Source organism: Harpegnathos saltator, unplaced genomic scaffold (assembly GCF_003227715.2).
Source record: "Harpegnathos saltator strain DR-91 unplaced genomic scaffold, Hsal_v8.6 scaffold515, whole genome shotgun sequence".
Taxonomy (NCBI): domain Eukaryota; kingdom Metazoa; phylum Arthropoda; class Insecta; order Hymenoptera; family Formicidae; genus Harpegnathos; species Harpegnathos saltator.
In genome coordinates, this window is record NW_020230333.1 from 901,921 (window position 1) to 921,194 (window position 19,274).

General features: G+C 39.2%; 1 protein-coding gene across 7 annotated transcripts in view; it reads right to left on the bottom strand.

Annotated features, from left to right (window-relative positions):
• Positions 1 to 23: 23 nt before the first annotated feature.
• Positions 24 to 19,274, bottom strand: part of LOC105186384 (serine/threonine-protein phosphatase 4 regulatory subunit 1) — a 137,595-nt gene continuing 118,344 nt past the window's right edge. For all 7 annotated transcript variants that reach the window (XM_025302826.1, XM_011146535.3, XM_025302827.1 and 4 more), the window contains 9 exons: positions 16,014 to 16,126; positions 8,587 to 8,732; positions 8,335 to 8,475; positions 4,993 to 5,163; positions 4,589 to 4,872; positions 4,279 to 4,495; positions 2,999 to 4,039; positions 2,289 to 2,565; positions 24 to 2,195 (listed from right to left, as the gene is read on the bottom strand). In XM_025302826.1, the coding sequence (XP_025158611.1) occupies positions 1,909 to 2,195; positions 2,289 to 2,565; positions 2,999 to 4,039; positions 4,279 to 4,495; positions 4,589 to 4,872; positions 4,993 to 5,163; positions 8,335 to 8,475; positions 8,587 to 8,732; positions 16,014 to 16,126 (2,677 nt within the window). In that variant the 3' untranslated portion in view covers positions 24 to 1,908. The remainder of the gene's footprint in view (positions 2,196 to 2,288; positions 2,566 to 2,998; positions 4,040 to 4,278; positions 4,496 to 4,588; positions 4,873 to 4,992; positions 5,164 to 8,334; positions 8,476 to 8,586; positions 8,733 to 16,013; positions 16,127 to 19,274) is intronic.

Consider the following 19,274-nt stretch of genomic DNA (forward strand, 5'->3'; position numbering starts at 1 on the left):
GCAGAACAATATAAACATTATCATTGTATGAAATGTTTTTATTACATAACATGCGAGTGAGGTTTTTACAGGCTCGAGAATCTTCACTTACTTTCTCCACTTAGTCCACGTTTAAACACGAGTGTTACGTAAATGTATAACAAATCGTTTGTTGCATATTCTTCGTTTCATTATCAAGTACATAATATATTATACAGTATATTTCCGTTAACATCTTTGCGCCAGTATTCACAAACAACAAGAGCGTTCGTTGCTTAAAGAGTATGTCTGTCGCAGCTCAATTGTATTAATCATCGTACATACGCAATGCGATGATTCAGTTCTTTACTAATATTACAAAATGTTAACGAATATCATATAACTAAGTAATTTTCTGTGCAACTCGCGGTATAACTCGTGGAGGTCCACTCCGATTTGCTCCAATTTGCGTCTACACGTTTACTTTCCTCTTCGATGAAATGGCGCACAATTTCGTTCTTCTTATCAAACGGCATACTGCGTATTATAAAATTTGATATCGTACAATATTTATAAAGCACCCTGCACTATTATAGATCTTTCCTTTCTACACTCATTTATTGTAATATCGTTCATAAAAAAAAAATTTTTGTAAAAATTTCAATTGACTGTTTAATCTATTTTTTTATCTATCAATTAATTTAGGCATTAACGCAAGAATCTAAATGTATTACATGCGTAACATGTGTGTGACCTCCATTTTTTTTATGAAGCCAGACGACATAACAATGTTCTCCGTAGGCAGCGATTGTTTAATCCAAATGCTCGATAAACGCAAGTACGTCATATTTGTATAATTACATTTTGCTAAAGTGCCGCTATATCGCATCGTATATGCCTTCAATTAGCGATACGATTAAGAATATAGCGCAATACGCGGGTCTTTTTCTTTCTTATTTGGTGAATATATGTATAATCTAATAAACATACAATTATCAAGACTGCTTTTATAAATGCAAAACATAGTGAAGCACGCTGACGCACTGACGTTAAATCATTACGACTCGACGCGTGCGAGCGTATCATCGATATCGGGTGGAAAATTACATTTACTGTTTCTTTCTTTCTTTCTTTTTTGTTTCTTATGTCGAAGGCGAATAATGTCAACAAGTAGCTTATTCCGTGACGCGCGTGCGTTTATTCATCAACGATGTATAAAATATCCTTAATGCATGGCACATTTTCTAGATTCTCTTGATTTAGCAAAATGCACCTCGATGTCTAATTTAATCTGTTTAATGCAGTTGAATACGACGTGGTTCTCTTTCTTTCTTCTTCTTCTCGATTAAGTATATAGTAAAAATGCTACGAAATAATATAATAATAATAATAATATAATAGCGCCTAAAACTCGTATTATTTGAACGTTTGTAAAAATGAAACGAATGAGAAACCGCGTCGATACAGCACCTTCGATCATTCTTCATCATTCGGCTCACCAACGTATAAACCGGCGCTACAATATATAAATTAATCACAATGGTAAAACGCACATATCCTTTCACGTACGCACACGCAAGTACGTACTTTACTTACTGTCACCATAATATACACAAATGTTTCCACATTTACACGCTATTTACGTGATCGCATGGCATCGTTGCGACCATCGATATTCACAGTCTCTCTCCCTAGATTAAAGGACGCAAATGCATATCAGTACTTAAATGTGACAGACATTGTAAACCATATCGTACCTATTATTCTCGTTTACTTAAAAATCATGAACGATATATTTAACATTTGAGCTTTGTTTTACGTCGCCGGCCCGCTTGCGATCGGGACTACCCCCGCCGGTTGATTTGGTACTTATACAACGATTCGCGGCTGAAGCTTGATGTTCGTAGCTAGTTAGAATATACTTTTGGCTTATTGGTTTTCGCTACAAAACTAGTCACTCGCGTGGAAGAACGGAGGCGCATCTTGCGATACAAAAAGTTCGTTTTCCCTTCTCATTCTCGTTCGTGGAACGTAAACAACTTCGTTGTAGGATAATATATTTCTCGGCTGCTTGTTCTCCGCCTCATCCTGCGGTACTACAACGCAGTCTTGCGATACTGTATCCACTAATTGTTCCTCACCACCGGCCAACACTCGCACATCCCGATCGGCATCAAGGCGCATTTTTTTGAGTATTCTATCCACCTCTTCCATTCGCTCCGCACCTAAGCCGTCTACTGGAAATTATAAGGATACACAGGATAATTGCATGCTGCGATTGTATGACTGCGATATCGAGAAAGCTCATTCTAAAACGACATGATACTTACGACCCATCGTGCTCACATTATTCGCTAAGGTTCTCGCTACGGCTAATCTTACATTTGGTACCCTGTCGAATGACAAACCTATCAAGTTTGGTAACATTTCTTTAGTAAACATACTTCCCGCGACGGCACCGTTGTGCAATAGGTGCGCGCACAAGATCGCATACGTTTGCCGACGTATCCACTTTTTGCTATTTGGAACCAAGGTGTCACGAAGCTCGTGGATAAGCGACGTTACCAGAGCGTCGTCGACGGACAAGTGGGATACGATTCGAGTGACCTAGAACGGAATAGCGCGAGCGGAAAATATCAGAGACATTCGCAGTATATGGAAAAAGAGATGGATTTTATTAGCGTTGTAGAAAATTTTCTCCAAGTTATTTACCAAGATTGAAAAAGAAAAAGGTAAAAAGTGCAGTGATATTGAAAATGATGTAAAGGAAGATCAAAGAATTCGCTTGATCATTCTGCACGTTATAGACACAGTGATAAAGATATAAATAATGGCAAGAAAAATGTGACAAGTGGAGCAACGGCAATTACGCGCTCAGCAACGCTGAGCAACGCCTGAAAAAGCACGAAAGTGAACATAAAAATTAGCGATGTAGCATCAAGCTGTCAGTGTGTCTCGAACTAATCACGAATGAATAAATAACACATTGTCTAGGAAACAGAGAGAAGAAAGGAGAAAGAGAAGGTAAGAAGTATCTTACCAGGTCAAGCGCGACAGTTCTAACTGCGGCGATCTTGTCCACGAGTAACTGAAGAGATAATGGTGCGATGCTTTTGGCCACATCTTTTGGGCTAAATAGAGTCACAGCCTCGAGCAACTGCGTGGCCAGTTCCTCCCTAAACCTCCAGTTCCATTCGTTGTCAGTGGCGAGGAAGTCGCTTAACCTTGGCAGATATTGGCAACGATCGGTAGGCTTGAGTATCTTGAGGAAAGTCGCGAGGTGTTTGAGTACACCTATCCTGACTTCGTCCAGATCTTTGATGAAGCCATCGTAGATCGGGACGAGATCAGTAGCAGTGAGTTCTTCGCCGAGGATCAGAGCGATCTCGTGAATGCTAGATGCTAGTGTACGCCGGACCTTCCATTGCTTCGCGCTCGATAACGACTGATAAGCTTTCTTCAAGCAATACCACTTCTCTTTACCTAGCGTGAGTGTGACCGCGGGAAAACTAAAGGCACAATGATGTGGTATCTCGGCACCCATGTCTGCGCATTGCTCCGGGTCAACCATCGACACGAATTGCCTGATCAATTCTTGAGGCACGATGTCGTGTTCGCCTTGCTTCTTTATGGTGTCTAACTTGTTATTGAAACTAAAAGGGATGCTCTTCTGGTTCATGGTGCAGCATATGTAGAGTGTGTCCTCTAACAACTCGTTCGCGTCGTGCGTCGACGAGTAATCGTCGTTATCTTCTTCTTTATGATTATCGAGCTTATCCACGTTCGGTTGACCCTTCGTATTTAACTCCTCCTCTTCTTCCTCTTCCTCCTCTTCCTCGTTGTTCGAGCTCGATGAAGTGCTTTCGGAAGAACTAGAACTATTCTCATCGATGACATTCTCTTTTCCTGCTGCCACTTTCTCGGCGTTATTACGATTCATCGCCGATTGCCTCGCGGCATGAATCAATTCGTCGTCCAGTGGTGCCTCTGGAGGAATATAATAATATAAAAATGGATTGTATTTCTCCGTCTCGTCCGTATCTTTCTCTCTCAGAGTTGATAGAATAGGCCTCTTTTGCATCTGAAAGTCGAGTCAAAGAACATCCATATCACAAAACATCGTAAAAGCAAGATTTTATATCTGATTATAGCTCTACAGTATGCATACAAATACGTAACGAAAAATGAACGAATGATCGTTGTTGTCGTTTTAGACGTAATAAAACACAAAGTTAACGTGCAATGTTACGCTCTTCGAAGATAATAATAAATTTAGATATTATTGAAATTCTTATATACATACGCATATTACTTACATACCTTGTTCTTAAACGCAGTGTAATAAACGCAGCGTGGTCGGTTCGTGGGATCATTATTCTTCTGGTGTTCGTTCCCTTCCCAGGACTCCGCTACGGGGGATTTCGTATTTATCACAGACATGTGAAAAGAAGCGCCTTTGGCATTATCATCCATATCGGGTGTTTGATTTCGCATCACGCTCTTCATAGGGAACATGCCTTCGTACGGATAACGTACGCTGCAAAAAGAGCCATTATCCAATTTAAGTACGCACACATGCACACGCAACGACACGAATGTGATGGAAAGCGAGAAGTGCGACACATTATACCTAAAGTAATTATCCTGCGTACTGGTATATACCAACTCGCCGTGCTGATTGTAAGAGACTTCGGTGAACTGCTTGGCGAAAGTCGATATGAACGGTCCGAGTATCTGAAAGGCAGACATTCGCACCCACTTGGACTCGTCCTTCAAATGTTTTGTCAATATTTCTGCTAGAAACAACCGACGATGTTCCAGCGTCGAGCAACAAGAGACCGGCATCATCACGTCGACGCACGCTTTTCGCACTCCCCATACTCGGTCGCCGCACAAATGGATGAACGTAGGGAACTACGAGGGCATTGGAATGGTAGTATTAAACAATGCAGTCTCCACAGCACAGCACAAGTGTTCATCAGTATTTCTCGGATTCCTTGTTCTTGTATCTATGAGATCAGGGGGGGGACTCACCAGTTTTCGAAATAGTGCCTTCCTGCTCACAACGGCGCACATTTCCCCAAAGTGAGTGGCGCAGATTCTTCGCACCGACATATCGTCATCTTCGCACATGTCGATGTATCTGTCCAGAAAGACCCTTTCTGTGAGTTCTTTACCAATCAGCGGTGCCAGTTTACACATGAGCTGCGAATCAATATAAAATATGGGATGTGCGTGTTGAAATGAATTTTTGCTAGCGTTATGACAAGTCTAACGTAAAAGAGAAGCGCGCGTGACATTGTACATATTTTCCTTTCCGTGAAAATTATTATATCTAATACAGCTTCGCATAATTTCTTAAATATTAATACGGTTACATCGATTACATAGTCCTGATTGGTACAAGATTTAACGTAACAAGTGCACAATTTTGTGTTAATATACTATGTGCATTTACGCATTAACCAAGTGGAAGATATATTTTAAAATATTTCTCGGTTGAGATAAATCGTCCCGTTCCGCTCATCAAAGCTGGCTGTGATATGAATTAACAACACCACATCACAACCACTCTGATGGGTGGAACAGTCAATTTCAAACAATCATTGTTCCCTTCTGTAAGAAAACGCATATTAATCAAGTAGAATTTATGCTATTACAAACAAGAATTTATATCACATAGCATAGAATAATATATAGTCTAGTTACAACGAAGATGACAAATAACAAATAACAAATAAATAATGGCTTAAATTATAGCGAGCATATATACTAATTACGCCTAAACATTCAGATATTTACATCACAGTAAATCTTATAAAGTAGATATAATACATATATTTACACCTCAAGACCATCGGAAACGGCGTTAGAGATATAAAGCAAACATTTTGATTTGAAAAGAGTAATTATCCAATAACCTAGCGATTTAAGCGGATATAAATTTCGGACAGTACGATTTAAATGCATCTTATTTAAAAGTTATCGTAGCCTCGAGACATTTTGGTCTTAAAATTCCAGCCCGAGAATATCTCATAAAAAATCTACCATCGACGGGTTGCGCGATTTAGCGAGATTGACATTTTACTCCGCATATGTCATCGCTTATTTTTCTAACATTCCTTTGCAATGTGCTTTTGTTCAGTTTTAGCAAATACTTATAAGAGGTTCATCAGAAATGTCCCTAACGCGAATTTCGCATGAAACTTGCTGAATTATGAGTATCGCAACGCTCATCAAAGCTGGCTGTGATATGAGCGCTATTACATCAGCATATCACAGCCACTTTGTGAGCAACGCGGGTACACTTTCCTTCTGTAGCTGAAGAAATTACTTCCAGAACCTTCGCACGGCGAGAGATCTTTTACGTACACATTTATGTCCTTTCCAATTTCTGTGTTAAGTACGGAAGGCGATGCATAAAACGGCGATCCAACTCGTCAAAAATGGCTGTGATATGAAATTTAGAGAAGCAACACGCCACAACCAATTTGACGATTGGATCGCGTTTCTCCTGATGCTGCGTTCATCGGATGAAGCTTCATACGGCGGTGATCCTAATTGCTCGCAAAAGATCTGGCAATAAAACGCATAAAGTTCTCGGTACACTCGGTAAACACCGCAACAACGATCCTTCTTCGCACGCCAGTTGCACGACAAGAGAAATTTCTCTGATGTATCAACGATGGGTGAGAGATCTTCTCGACGATCGATTCTGCGGGCCAAAGTCATCAAAATGGCTGTGATATGACTCGAAACATTCCACAACCAATTTGATGTATCGGACCGCAAAAGGTATGGCTTAACTGTCCCAATCCTAGATAGGTCCTCGGATGCCTCTTCGGTTTGCCGTTCTTACCCCCTGTGCCCGCGCGTCTTATTTTATCACTCTCTCGATTCTCTGAGTCAAGACTCCGTTCTTTTTAGCCATCGGAGCACGCTGAGAACGGACACAATTTTGTTCATCAAAGCTGGCTGTGATAGTCGCGAACTCTATGACAAACCAACTTTGATGGTAAAAGCATGCCCCGCCTTTCGCCAGGATGCCAGAGTTTGTGCTTTCCATGATTCCACATTTCACGTGTTGCTTTATGGCCACTTTTTGTTTATAAAGATCTTCAAACGATGACGAATAAGTGTTCCTCTCTCTCTCTCTCTCTCTCTCTCTCTCTCTCTCTCTCTCTCTCTCGTTCTTTCGATATCATTCTTAAAATGCGATTAATTTAACACTTCGACTCTGTTTCTCCCTCGCTCATACCTTTCTTCTGATCGTTTATTCGTTTCTCGCCTCGATTCGACGTTTCTGATGGTGGTGATTTGTTTCCCACTGATGTAACAGATTATCATAATTTTACCGCGTAATTCTGAGGTTCATTGTACAACGTCGAGGCTAACAGACGCCGCATGAAAGACAAGATAGTGAGACGCGATTGCGTGAGAACATCTCACTACCCATGTCTTTCAGGAGGAATCTGTAAATACGACGGAAGAGCGTTTCACTCCAATACGCATTCGAATACGCGTTCACTTGGCTATGTATCTCCGATCGAGAGCGCAAGATATTCCGAAATGTATGAACGTCAATGACGAAGATTCAGCATAAAGAGCAGGCAAGTGATACAAAAGAACAGCCAAGTTGTCCTTTAATGAATGACGTGTATTTAAAAATGTTAACCCATGTATGTGTCAAAAATAAAATCTCAAAGAAAGCTAATTTTCCAAATAGCACTTACATATTTACAGGTGAGAGAAATTTGACTTTGACATAAAAATTCCAAGAAAAGATGTTTATAAGTAACATATATTAGATATGGAAATTAAATACATGGCAAAAACTCTTTTGTTTCTTCTGTAATATAAATTTTGTAATCTAAATTTATGACACAACCTTTATAGTGCTAATTTTTTTTAGAAAGAAACACTTGAAAACATCCCTGATTGATTCTGCTGATTTTCGAATATATTGTGGGGCAATTTTTATACGGATTTTTTTTATATGCGTTTGCTACATTTAGAGAATGAAATAATCTCGAAAATAATTTGATAAAATGGATCATGAGATAATGTCTCTGGAATTATGAGATATATATGAGAGATATAGGATCTAAATAATTATTTTACCTCCTAAGCTCAAAAAAATGTGCGCTTCTTATCTGTATTTGTTTTTCAACGTATTTAACGGCGATCAAAATCAATGAGAGACACTCCCAAATGTTTCTTTAAGTAGCACATAGGTTTTCCTTCGAAAGTAATGCAACTTTATGAAGCTATAATAACACTTGCAGTTCTGTATGCCAAATCTTCAGCCACTTTCGATTGCAATGAAAATGAATAAGAGAAAACAGAAAAGAAGGCAATGAATCGCGGGAAACTTACGGAGACGCTCGTGCTCAGAAAGTCCGCCGACAAGTAGGACAAAAATTCTACTACAGGACAGATTTCGTTCTCGATAGTGTTGTTGTGAAGGAGGCCCCGTTTCATCAGCGTTAACAGCGCGTTTTGAGCCGCCAGTCGCACCTAAGAACAAAAAAGAACACATTCATTGCATCTTCACGAAATCTTGGTCTTTACTTAAGAATAAGAAGAAAAAGTACAAAAAGGGCAACAATCGTGCTGAGTTGTACTTGCCTGTTTATCCATGTCCCGAAGATATTTTATGATAATATCGAGCAGATGCTTGCGAAGAACACCTCGGCCGAAGAGCTGCGGCGCTTCGTGGCAGATCATCGCCACGTGCGGAAGCTGTTCCACTAAATCTGACCGAACTTGAGCATCTGTTGACAGAAATTAAATTTATTTATTTCCAGCTCAATCGTGCGAAGCACACGGAGGATTTGTGCGGAAACGATATAGCAAATTAAGTAGTTGATATAAATTTACAGAGAAGAGCCGACAAATATATCGAAACAATACCTAGGTGCCATCTGGGCGATGTTCGACATAATATCGCATTGCTAGATCACTGAAGTAACTTCTTCGTGAACGTGAAGTCGAAAACTACTGCGACAATATGCACACGAGAGTTAAATGATTAAGTCGAGGAATAGTCCCATAAGGAGAATCCATTTCCTTCCCCACGCTAAGCAAGTGACTGAAGCTAGACGTGGCTAAAAATGATTGTCGAAAACGACTCACCGAATGAAAAAGTGGAGGGTAGTGAGTAGGAGGGTGTGTGAGTGGAGGGGGTAGAGCGTCCTGAATCCTGAAAGGGAGGGGGACGACTTTACAATTTGGGGCCTAGAGCTGTACCGTAAGGCGATAGGCGCGCATCCTGACGAAGCGCAGAAGAATTTTCAGAACAACGTACATATTTCCCACTTTCCGCCCGTTTCGATTATTCTTGCCTTTCCGCGCCCTTCACGCGTTTCTCTTTGGAGCACGTTTGCAAATTCGCTCTTTTTCTGACTCAGCCTGACGCGATAGGCCGTTCCAGGCTCCGTACATTAATCACCCATGAGGCCTTGTTTACTTCTCCGCTTACTTCCACTCAAGAAAGCATGCGCATTCTTCCTCATCTGAGTCCCGCCAAAAATATCCCACTGCTCAAAAGCTAAAGTCTTATCGCATGCCGCCTCTCAAAAATGCAAAGTCCATTTGAATCTACCCGAACTTAGTCGACCTGCTCTTTTTGAACGTCTATTTGACTTCTTTCCTGAGACCTCAATAGCTTGTTAATATTTCTGCATGCGAGTACTTCGCACGATTGGTCACTGACATTTCCGATACGATCGTCAATTATGAAGTTGACAGCCGGCGAGCGCCGGTATAATTTCATTAATCACGCGTCAACTGTAGCCGACAACTTGATTTTGAGTCACATGTGCGAATTTTTCTCTCAACAACTTTGACGGTGCATAAATAACATTTTTATTATTCATCGATAAAGAGAATTGACAATAATTCGTCGCACGATACACGACACGTTACACAAAGATAAATTCGTAATTGCCACGTAAAGGTAGTAGACGCTCTCGACCACTAGATGGCCATATCGAAAAACGATAAAATAATTTATTATCTTATAATATCGTTCTCTATATGACACGATCTGTGGTCTCTTGCGCTTTGATACCTAATGCCCGTTGCACACTAATTCTTTTTAGGGAGAAAAAAAAAAGAAAAAAAAAAGAAAAAAACGTTCTCATTGCATTTCGCTCATCATCATCGCGTTTGGTGTGCGACGGGAATTACATGCAAAATTGTGCAAAAGTGCAAGTAACGCAACGACAAATCTATTAATTTCACGGAGTATCTGACGCTCGTGGAGTCGGTCGGGCTGATTCGCTGCAAAGCAAGATGGCGTACTTTCTACACGCGGATACGAGCGCGCGCGAAGACATTACACGATAAGATGAAGTAATATGATAATAATAGTGCAGATTTTGATACCGAATATCGTCTCGTCGATTTGATTTTTCGCGGAGAAACCGATCTCAATGCGTATCTGCGTTGTCACGTGTAAAATATAAAGATAATTTCCGCGCGTCTACGTCGACATCGAAAATTCCAACCTCTCTCTTCTCTCTGTGACTCTGAAAACGATCGCGACCAACAATCGGGGGTTCGACTCGGCAGCGCGGGTTTGTTCCTTCCTCGACTTGACTCGGCATGTTGCGTATATCCAAAAATACGTAAAACTCCGGCGACATTCGAGAATGTAAGCATGTCGCGTGCCCCCTAAAAGTCGCGAGCCGGTACCACATCGTAGCGGCTTCTTCCGCGTGTCCCCCTATGGAAAAACGGTGCTGATGATGGCACGTGCTACAGGCAAGATGTTCCGTGAGTGGCTCCTAAATATAGCTCGTTAGGAAATGCATCACCTTTGGGGTGCTCAGCAGGATGTAACCGAGCGGCATCGCGCGCATCTCTCGCGTGCCCGAATCTTAACATTTCCGGATGCACACCGTATTTGTATCATTCGTGACGACGACCCCACCCCTAACGTCTCCGTCTCTCAAGAATATGAGCTTTCTAGCTTCTTAGGTTTTCTCGGTTTTCAAGTCTCTGTTCTTTTCTTAGCAGACACAGAACAAAGGATAATTAGTTACCCGTGAAAAGTTTTGTTTCGAGCGTAGATGGAAATTTTCTACTGTTAAACATTAGATAGAGATTTCATTGGAACGAAGTTCACACCGGAAATTTACCGAGGAGCAAAGCTTGGTTTTTACGTTTATAAATTCAATTTTACTTTCCCCATTAAAACTTTGGTTAGCTACAACAACCATATACAAACTTTTTTTTTATAACTATATATATGCAATTTCATTAAAAAAAAAAATATATATATATATATAACGAATTTCTAATGTATATTTTCATTCTGTCATATAGATACTTCAAACCTAATGCTAATAATTATTGACAACTGATTTTTAAGTGATAAATTTTTAACAAAACAGGCATTGTGATATTATTCCTGATGTTTTTAAGAGAAATAATAGAAATAGAAAAGCTGACGAAATATTTCGTTGTATTTTCAATCCTGCGAACACAATTGGCCGTGAGAATGAAGGTTTTGAAAAAGGTTTTAGTCAAATGGCAGGATGGGTCTAGATTGAAGGAATGCGTTTCGCATTCTTTGATGTTGCAGGTCAGTTTGGGCATTGCAGGTAAAGGAAACAAATTTTCGCACAGAACCCAATGTTCATGGTAAAACTAGCTGAAGTTAAAGAGAGATATATAAAGTAGTCAAAGATATTTTTTCCTCAATATCCAACCACTGCAGAAATTACAGCCTTAACATGAAATAATTTTTGTCTTTTCATTTTACTCATAAATCGGCTTATTTATCCATGTCTCTGAAGAGTCAGTATTTAGCGAATTTCAATTTCAATATTTCAATCAAATTTCCCGATCAATATTTGTATGTAATTAATGTCAGATGTACCTATAGTCATCCTAATTATGTCTTATTTGTCCAATAAGATCGATATCCAATGCTAAAATAGATAAGCGTCATAGTCGCACGTCAACATGGTACACTATTTTTTTACAATATTAAATATATAAATCACAAAATATCATGCTAATCGACTACAACTAAAAGTGCACTTATAATGGAAAATGGAGCAGATATAAGAAGATTCTCTTACTGTACAAGAAAAGTCTCAGCTCGTGAGACTGAATAGAGAGACCGAAAATTCAGGAATTAGAAATGATACTTCTGTTACCGCCAGACTAGAAATGTTTGTCTGATTATTTGGCTATTTTACAATTTAGTTGAGATAACCGAGAACAATTGATTAAACAGAAACCTTCCGCAGAAATCTTTCCATTCCATATAACCGAATTTTCCTCAAATCCTCAGATAATAGAAAATCAGTTACACAAACCCAGCATGCTCATCGTGTATTTCAAGATAAAGAAAAAAGGTCTGAATAAGCGATTAAGAGAAATCTAAATTTCGGTCTACGTACGCAGTACAATTCACATGATATTGCTTGGAATAAAATATTTTATCGAGACACGGCGTGTATCCACGCGTTATGTAAATATTCAAATAATCGTCAAGTCGCTCGATAAGTCCAAGATTCTTTGTAACCAAAGAAGGCGATGTTTAAATTAAGAACCGAGTGAGTTTACGTCTGCGACCAGGGAGATCGTACCCTCTCGCGTATAAATACCGTGACGGGCTTAATGTTGTATTCTCAAATCCACAAGCGACTTCCGGTTGCGACGGAAAAAAGCGACGGTCGCGTGTCATACCGGAAGCGGAGGTACGTCGTTCTCTCGTCGTTACTTCTAAAGACATTGCTTTAACGCCGTCGCTATCTTAACGTCTTTCAACCCCCGTGAAAACGACTGGCGATCTTTGTCTTCTCCCGAGAAACAGCCCTCTTATTCAGCCGGCTCGGATATTTATACGTCTCCAAACGTAAAATGTACGTTCAATTGTAACGAACATTTAAAAAATTTCAATATTATATGTAATATTTATTATTAGCAGCCGCTATACAATAATGGGATTAATATCATGGAAATAAAAGAATATAATCAAATCTAAATTTTTTGATGTCCAAATTTAAAAATTTCAGAGACCAAAGCCAAAGTTAAAATATCTCACGCGTGCACGTCATATTATTTGTGTTTACAAATTTATAGTACGAATTAATGTTGGTAGAATTTCTGTGATCAGGAATGGTTAACACTATATGTCGCTGTAGAATATTTTAAGGATTAAGAGTTAAAGAATTTTCTAGAATTTTAAAATTTCAAATAATGCTGAAAAGTCGGTATCTCGTTAATGTCACGACTGCAAGTATCGAACTAATTAATACTCTAACTACAGTTGGTATGCAAATTTTAGGGTCATTCTAAGATAAGATTTTATATTTAACGATCGCAATCTCGGTTCTAATGAGTAAATTGTGTTAATAAATGTGAGCACAAATTTGCATAAGCATCAGCGGAAAATGATTAGGAAGCAAACGAAAAATTGCAAGCTAGTTTTGGCAAAACTTATTACCATATTTATGCTTATGACATGCGTGAGTGGTGTGAAGGATTTGGCTCAGAAGTAAATATTTTCAATCCTTCCACATCGAACATATAAGAAACGGTGACAAAAATGTGCAATGATAAACATCCTTGCACTGTTCTTAGCTGGAAGATTAAACAGCGAGACCGACTTTTTTTTTTTATAAAATCTACTTTTGACGCTGATAACAATCGCTCATTATTTCGAAGCACATAACTTTATGTATTATTTGTTAAAATTTCTACTAAATATCTCAGTGTCCTCTAGGAGAGGCAAAAGCGCAAAGAGTGAATATTAAATTCCGTTTTAAAATTAGTAAAAGCATATGCGAGACGTAAGGTAACAATACCATACCGAAAATGCATGGGGATAAATGCCTATCTCTTGAACAAATATTTCTTTGCTTTATATGGCCCAAAAATAGTCGGGGAGATTTTAAAGATAATAAAAATCAGAGTATGTCCAACAGTCTGGGTTAGTAACAAGAGACTCGTAGAAGTATAAGAACAGAAAAATTTGGGCTTACAGTGTTACAGAGATCTCCGGTCTCGATAAGAAGGTAGGAAGGAGACATCGAGGGGATTTGGACAGAAAAGCGATTGTGTACGCTTTGTTGGATGATGCGACCACACCTCGTCCAAGACATCAAAGTTTTTCAAGGAAAACTAAAATCCTTGAAGTCGACTGCGACTGCCGATGAAATATCTTCAGTACTGATTTATTCAGACCTTTCTTTGTTGAAAATTATCGCAAGCTAAAAATTTGTTGGTTCCAAGAATGTCTAAAAGGAATGTCCAAGAATGTCCTTTATTTTACCTTTATCATGGATTTATCTAAAATGATCTACACACATACCGTCACTGCGGCAAAGATTACTTGACCATTTTGGATCTTCGAGAAAGTGAAGTGTTCACTTAAGATCTGCTATCGTGAACCAGGTAACTGGTCCCAGTTACCTGGTCCTACTGAAATTTAGATTTCGAAAACATTCCTGTCTACAAAAACTTACTCATCGTACCCTCCCAATTTGAAGCGGTCCAGCTTCTGTCTGTTTTTTTAACGCAAATTATCACCGAAAGTAAACATTCCAAAGATACCAAAGATACCCGAAAATTTATGACATTCTCTTCGCAAGTTGTATCAAAGGGAAACCTCTACAAGTCATTCCAGCTATCGGTTGACTATGCTGAAGTTGAGATTAGGACTTCGAATAAAGTAAATTCGATTTGAAACACAACTTCTTCCTTTTTTCAACTTAAACAGTCTCATTAATGAAATTATGTATATATATATATATACAGGGTGCTAAGTTTCGAACGTAACAGGTAAAAAATCTCGAAAACTATAAAAGATATTAAAAAAAGCTAAAACACGTGTTCCATGATTTCAAAGGGGAAAGAGAATGGCATTATCAGTTTTTTATTTGGAGGGCATTTTCAAGGTCAGTTGAAGGTCAACTTAATTTTTTAAAATAAAAAACCCAATTTTTTATTATTTCTTCTTTTTCTACCAAGTAATCTTAACAATTTCTGTCTGAAACATTTTTTTATTTGCCTAATATTTTTTTAAATATTTAAGGAAAACTTGGTAACTTTTTCAATATTTAATTTATGATTATCTCGCTAATTATCCGTCGAAAGAAAAAATAGTATTAGACTTTTTTACTTTATTTACTATCAAGAATATATTACTATAATAGTGCCCTAACTTTTGTTAACTTATCGACTTTTGAAAATTTCAAAATTATTAAATATATATATATATATATCATATTGACAATATTAAGGCCATTGTACACAAAATAACATAATATGCATCTATATGCATATGCACAGAATATAAACCCGCCCCATTGATGAACATTTAAGCCAGCGGCACACGGTGCTTGTTTTCGTGCTGGATGAAAATACTGCGTTTTGATTGGTACATTTCCAAAGATGGATGGAAATGCACCAATCAGAACGCAATATTTTCATCCAGCAAGCAATCCAGCACAAAAACAGGCACCGTGTGCCGCTGGCTTGACAGAACTTTTTTCTAGGACGCTCATTGGTCGTGGCGATTTTATGCTATGCACATGCATCTCTATGTCATTTTGTATGCGATGGCTCTTACTCATCGATGTTAGCATTCCCTTTACAAGTGAAACGATCAGAGCATAGACGCGTGTCTGGAACTTCACAAAGAAGCCATGCTCTTTAAGTAAGTTGAAAAACAATGCAAAGTAAAAGTTTTCGTTGAAACATCTTTCAATTATTTTTCGCTGTTATACTTAGAGATTCATATTAAATATTTTCGAATTGGACATTGGACCATTGTATCTATATATTTATGCTTGCTAAAACAATTATGGGAATTATAGGAACAATCTTAATAAAGGGACGAACAGAAACAATGTGCCTGGTTCAGAAATGTTTAGTGGCTTTCTTTAAGAATGTTCTTAAGCATGTATGACCTCTCTCTTTCTCTTTTTAGTGTATAGTACACAAAATTTAAAAACAACTGAATATTTGTACTACAATGTTAGTGTTCTGTTAATGTGGCTGTAAGAGTAGCTTAATTAATGTAAACGACTTACCAGTATCTTCGATAATTGGCTGTATACAGTGCATGATTTCCGGTAAAGCGAGTTTTGTCCCATTATTAGCAGCCGCACGAAACATTTCCACCAGTATACGGCCGACCATTTGCCTATAAATCAACATAGCGTCAAGTAAAAACAATGTACTTTGTCGCTTTTTATACTTTTAAAATATTATCTAATCTTTTAAGATATTATCGAATTTATCAGAATTAACAGGATCAATAAAAAGTTAGTTAAATAGCCTGAAAAGGAAATAAAAATGTATTCATAAAAAAATTAGAACAATAACACATGTGCCTTGACTTAAAGGTCATTCTACGATACGTGTCGTAAGTTGTAAGTCGTAAAAATTGGCGAATCACAATCGATTATTACAAAAATAATCGGCTATAATTGGCTAGTTCTTACGGTTTACAACTTACGACACGTATTGTAGAATGACCTTAACAAATACACTCTATACTTATCGTTAAGGCGTTAAGAGCAAAATATAAAACAGATTATCGTCAACTCCATACAGGAAGGATTATCTTCATCAATTATTCATATATGTTTATATTTCCCACCCGCATCACGGCGCATTCGCCTCCGCAAAATTCCAGCGAACTCTAGCGGATAAATTTGATAATTAAATATTTACATTTAAATAATTACATAATCATGATAGGCCTTAGCGGTCATTCCTCGAGATTTTGAATCGTGAAAGAAGAGGCGGAAGAAAAATACGAAAAAGAAAGGAAGTAAAAACGGAGAAGGTGATGGTGGTTGTTGTTTAAGGGGGAGGGGATTGGGGTGACTTGGAATAGAAGAGGAAAAGGAAAAAAAAAAAGAAAACAGAATGAGGACAAATGAGTAAGAGTGAGCAGAAGCAACACGAGACAAGATGAGACTCAGTGTTGCGAGTAGTGTACTATTGGAGGCCATGAAGACGGCCCCGCTCTCGAGGAGTGGAATCAAAGATGATGAGCAAAGAAGTGGAAGACGAAGTATCGTCGATGTAGTTCGATCACGTCGCTTCCCTTTCTTCCCCCTTGCGCCGCCCGCCCGCCCACTCATCCACCCATTTCGGCGACTCTCCCCTACCGTGACACGGGGGTAACTTACCCTCTTGTAGAGGAGACTCGCGTGTGGGGACATTAGGACGAGGCAATGGAGAGGGAGAGGAGGTGGCGACAGAGAGTCAGCGGTGGTGGAAGCGACACCAACGGAATATCGTTGGCGGTACCCCACCAGAAACGCAACGGCATACCGGCGAGTGGGGACGACGAGTTCTCCGGCGTAGTTGGAGAACGTACTAGGAACCGGTGCCGCCCGTGAACGCCTACCGTGTCCGCGCAAACATGGCCGCCAACGACGACGACGGCGGCGGCGGCGGCGGTGGCGGCGGCAACGACGACGACGACGAACAAGGCGAACGAAGACGGAATGTTCCCTCCAGAATTTTCGGGCACGCTTCGCGAACGAAGCTCGTCTTCACGCCACGAGACAAGTTTCGTTTCGGGGAGATCGTGCGTATATGGAGAGCGCCATGTTGTGGCAACCCGCACGCGCGCGCGCGCCTGCTCCTAGGCGCCCTCTATACACCTGTGCGCGGAATGATAACTACTTCGCCCGCCAGGCGGGATCCAGGCAACCCCTGGCCCAAAATTTAAGGGCCACCTACTTACGACTTATTCGCAAGATGGCCATAGTTTGTCTGTATTGATGAAGAATACGGCGACGTCTCTTGCCTTGCGCTCTCGAGCAATGTGTTGCTTAATTGATATTCACCGATTATATAGCGTCATTTCTTGTTAAAAATCAATTCAAAAGTCCTGAATCATCTTTTTCTGCAATGTTTAGTAATTATCAAATAGACCTTAACCAATCAGCGTCTACTCTATATTTGCATCTTTTTTCCCTTTAATGTTAAACCAAGTGTCATCGATCGATATAATCGAAGCCTGTTGTATTCCCTATCGTGTATAAAATACAGCTTTACTGTCTAAATTTATCAATAATAACGATTGCTCGTATTAAAATTACAGATAATGTACCTTTATAAGCAATTAATTTGAGATTACAACAATACCAACTGATATTTTCGTTTCTGTTCAGTCTTATTATCAGATCCAAATTTAATCTCCAGTTAATTCGCACGATTACTCATTGAAGTTGAGAATAAATATTAAAAGCAAGTAGCATTTGAGCGTGTACTTTTTTCGCTCATCAATCAAGAAAATGACCATAGCGACGGCCGAAAATCTTAAAAGGAGCCGAGAATTTCTCATCTTTGGTAAAGGATGAAAAGAACTGGTCGAGGAATATATAACAAAGAGGAATCCAAAGGTCGGAAGAGAGAAGCGAAATGATTGTACAGAAGGGACAGAAGGAACTAACAATGCTTTTTAGCATCGAAGGCGCTCTTTTCTGCTCTTTCGTTACCAGAAAGAAATATTTCGATAGTCAATGTCCAGTGATTCCTTTGCAAGACTCTTAGTCTCTTCTGACACCTGTCCTAGCACGTACACACGCTTTCGAAAATACAGGTTCGTCTTGTATATTATTCGATAGCATCATGCCGTTCCTCTTTGGATCACCGGCCGGTAGAGATGCGCAGGTGCGCTTGCAGCACGCGGAAGAACTTTTTTGCGTATCCACAAGGAGATGCACGGCCGATGACGATAATAAAATTTCATAAAATAATTAGAGTTTTTCGCACCATCTGAGAGAAAGATGAGGTTGTTTTTTAATTGCCTGTGTAGCAATGGTTGTTCACTTGTTTAATGTCTCATATATTAAATGTAGTTATAAAATTAATGTAAGATATTCACAGGGTATTGTCTCATCAGGACTCCGACAAAATTCACTGAAAATATCAGCCAGAGAAGTTCTTTAATTTTTATTCAAATCTTCAACGAGAACTTTGAATTTTTCATTTCTGATTTAATCAAATCTCGCTCGCTATTCTGTGACATTATATTTTTCTTTGGGAAAAAAAAATATTTCTTTTACGGAAAAATTATTTAACAATATGAAACTTTACTAATGGACAATCTTACCTAGCGCCGTGCTTCTCCGATTTGGTACAGTCCCGTTGAGCGCATCGCGATGCAACTCATATAAAATAGAATTTGTGTAAATCCGTTTCAATTATCCCGCGCGACGACTCTCGATCATGGAAAAAGTATCGAACGAGATACGCGGCGAAACTATGCGGCGAAGTTGTCCGATGGGCATCGAGTTGATCGGACATGTGATTCGCCAGCGACCAGT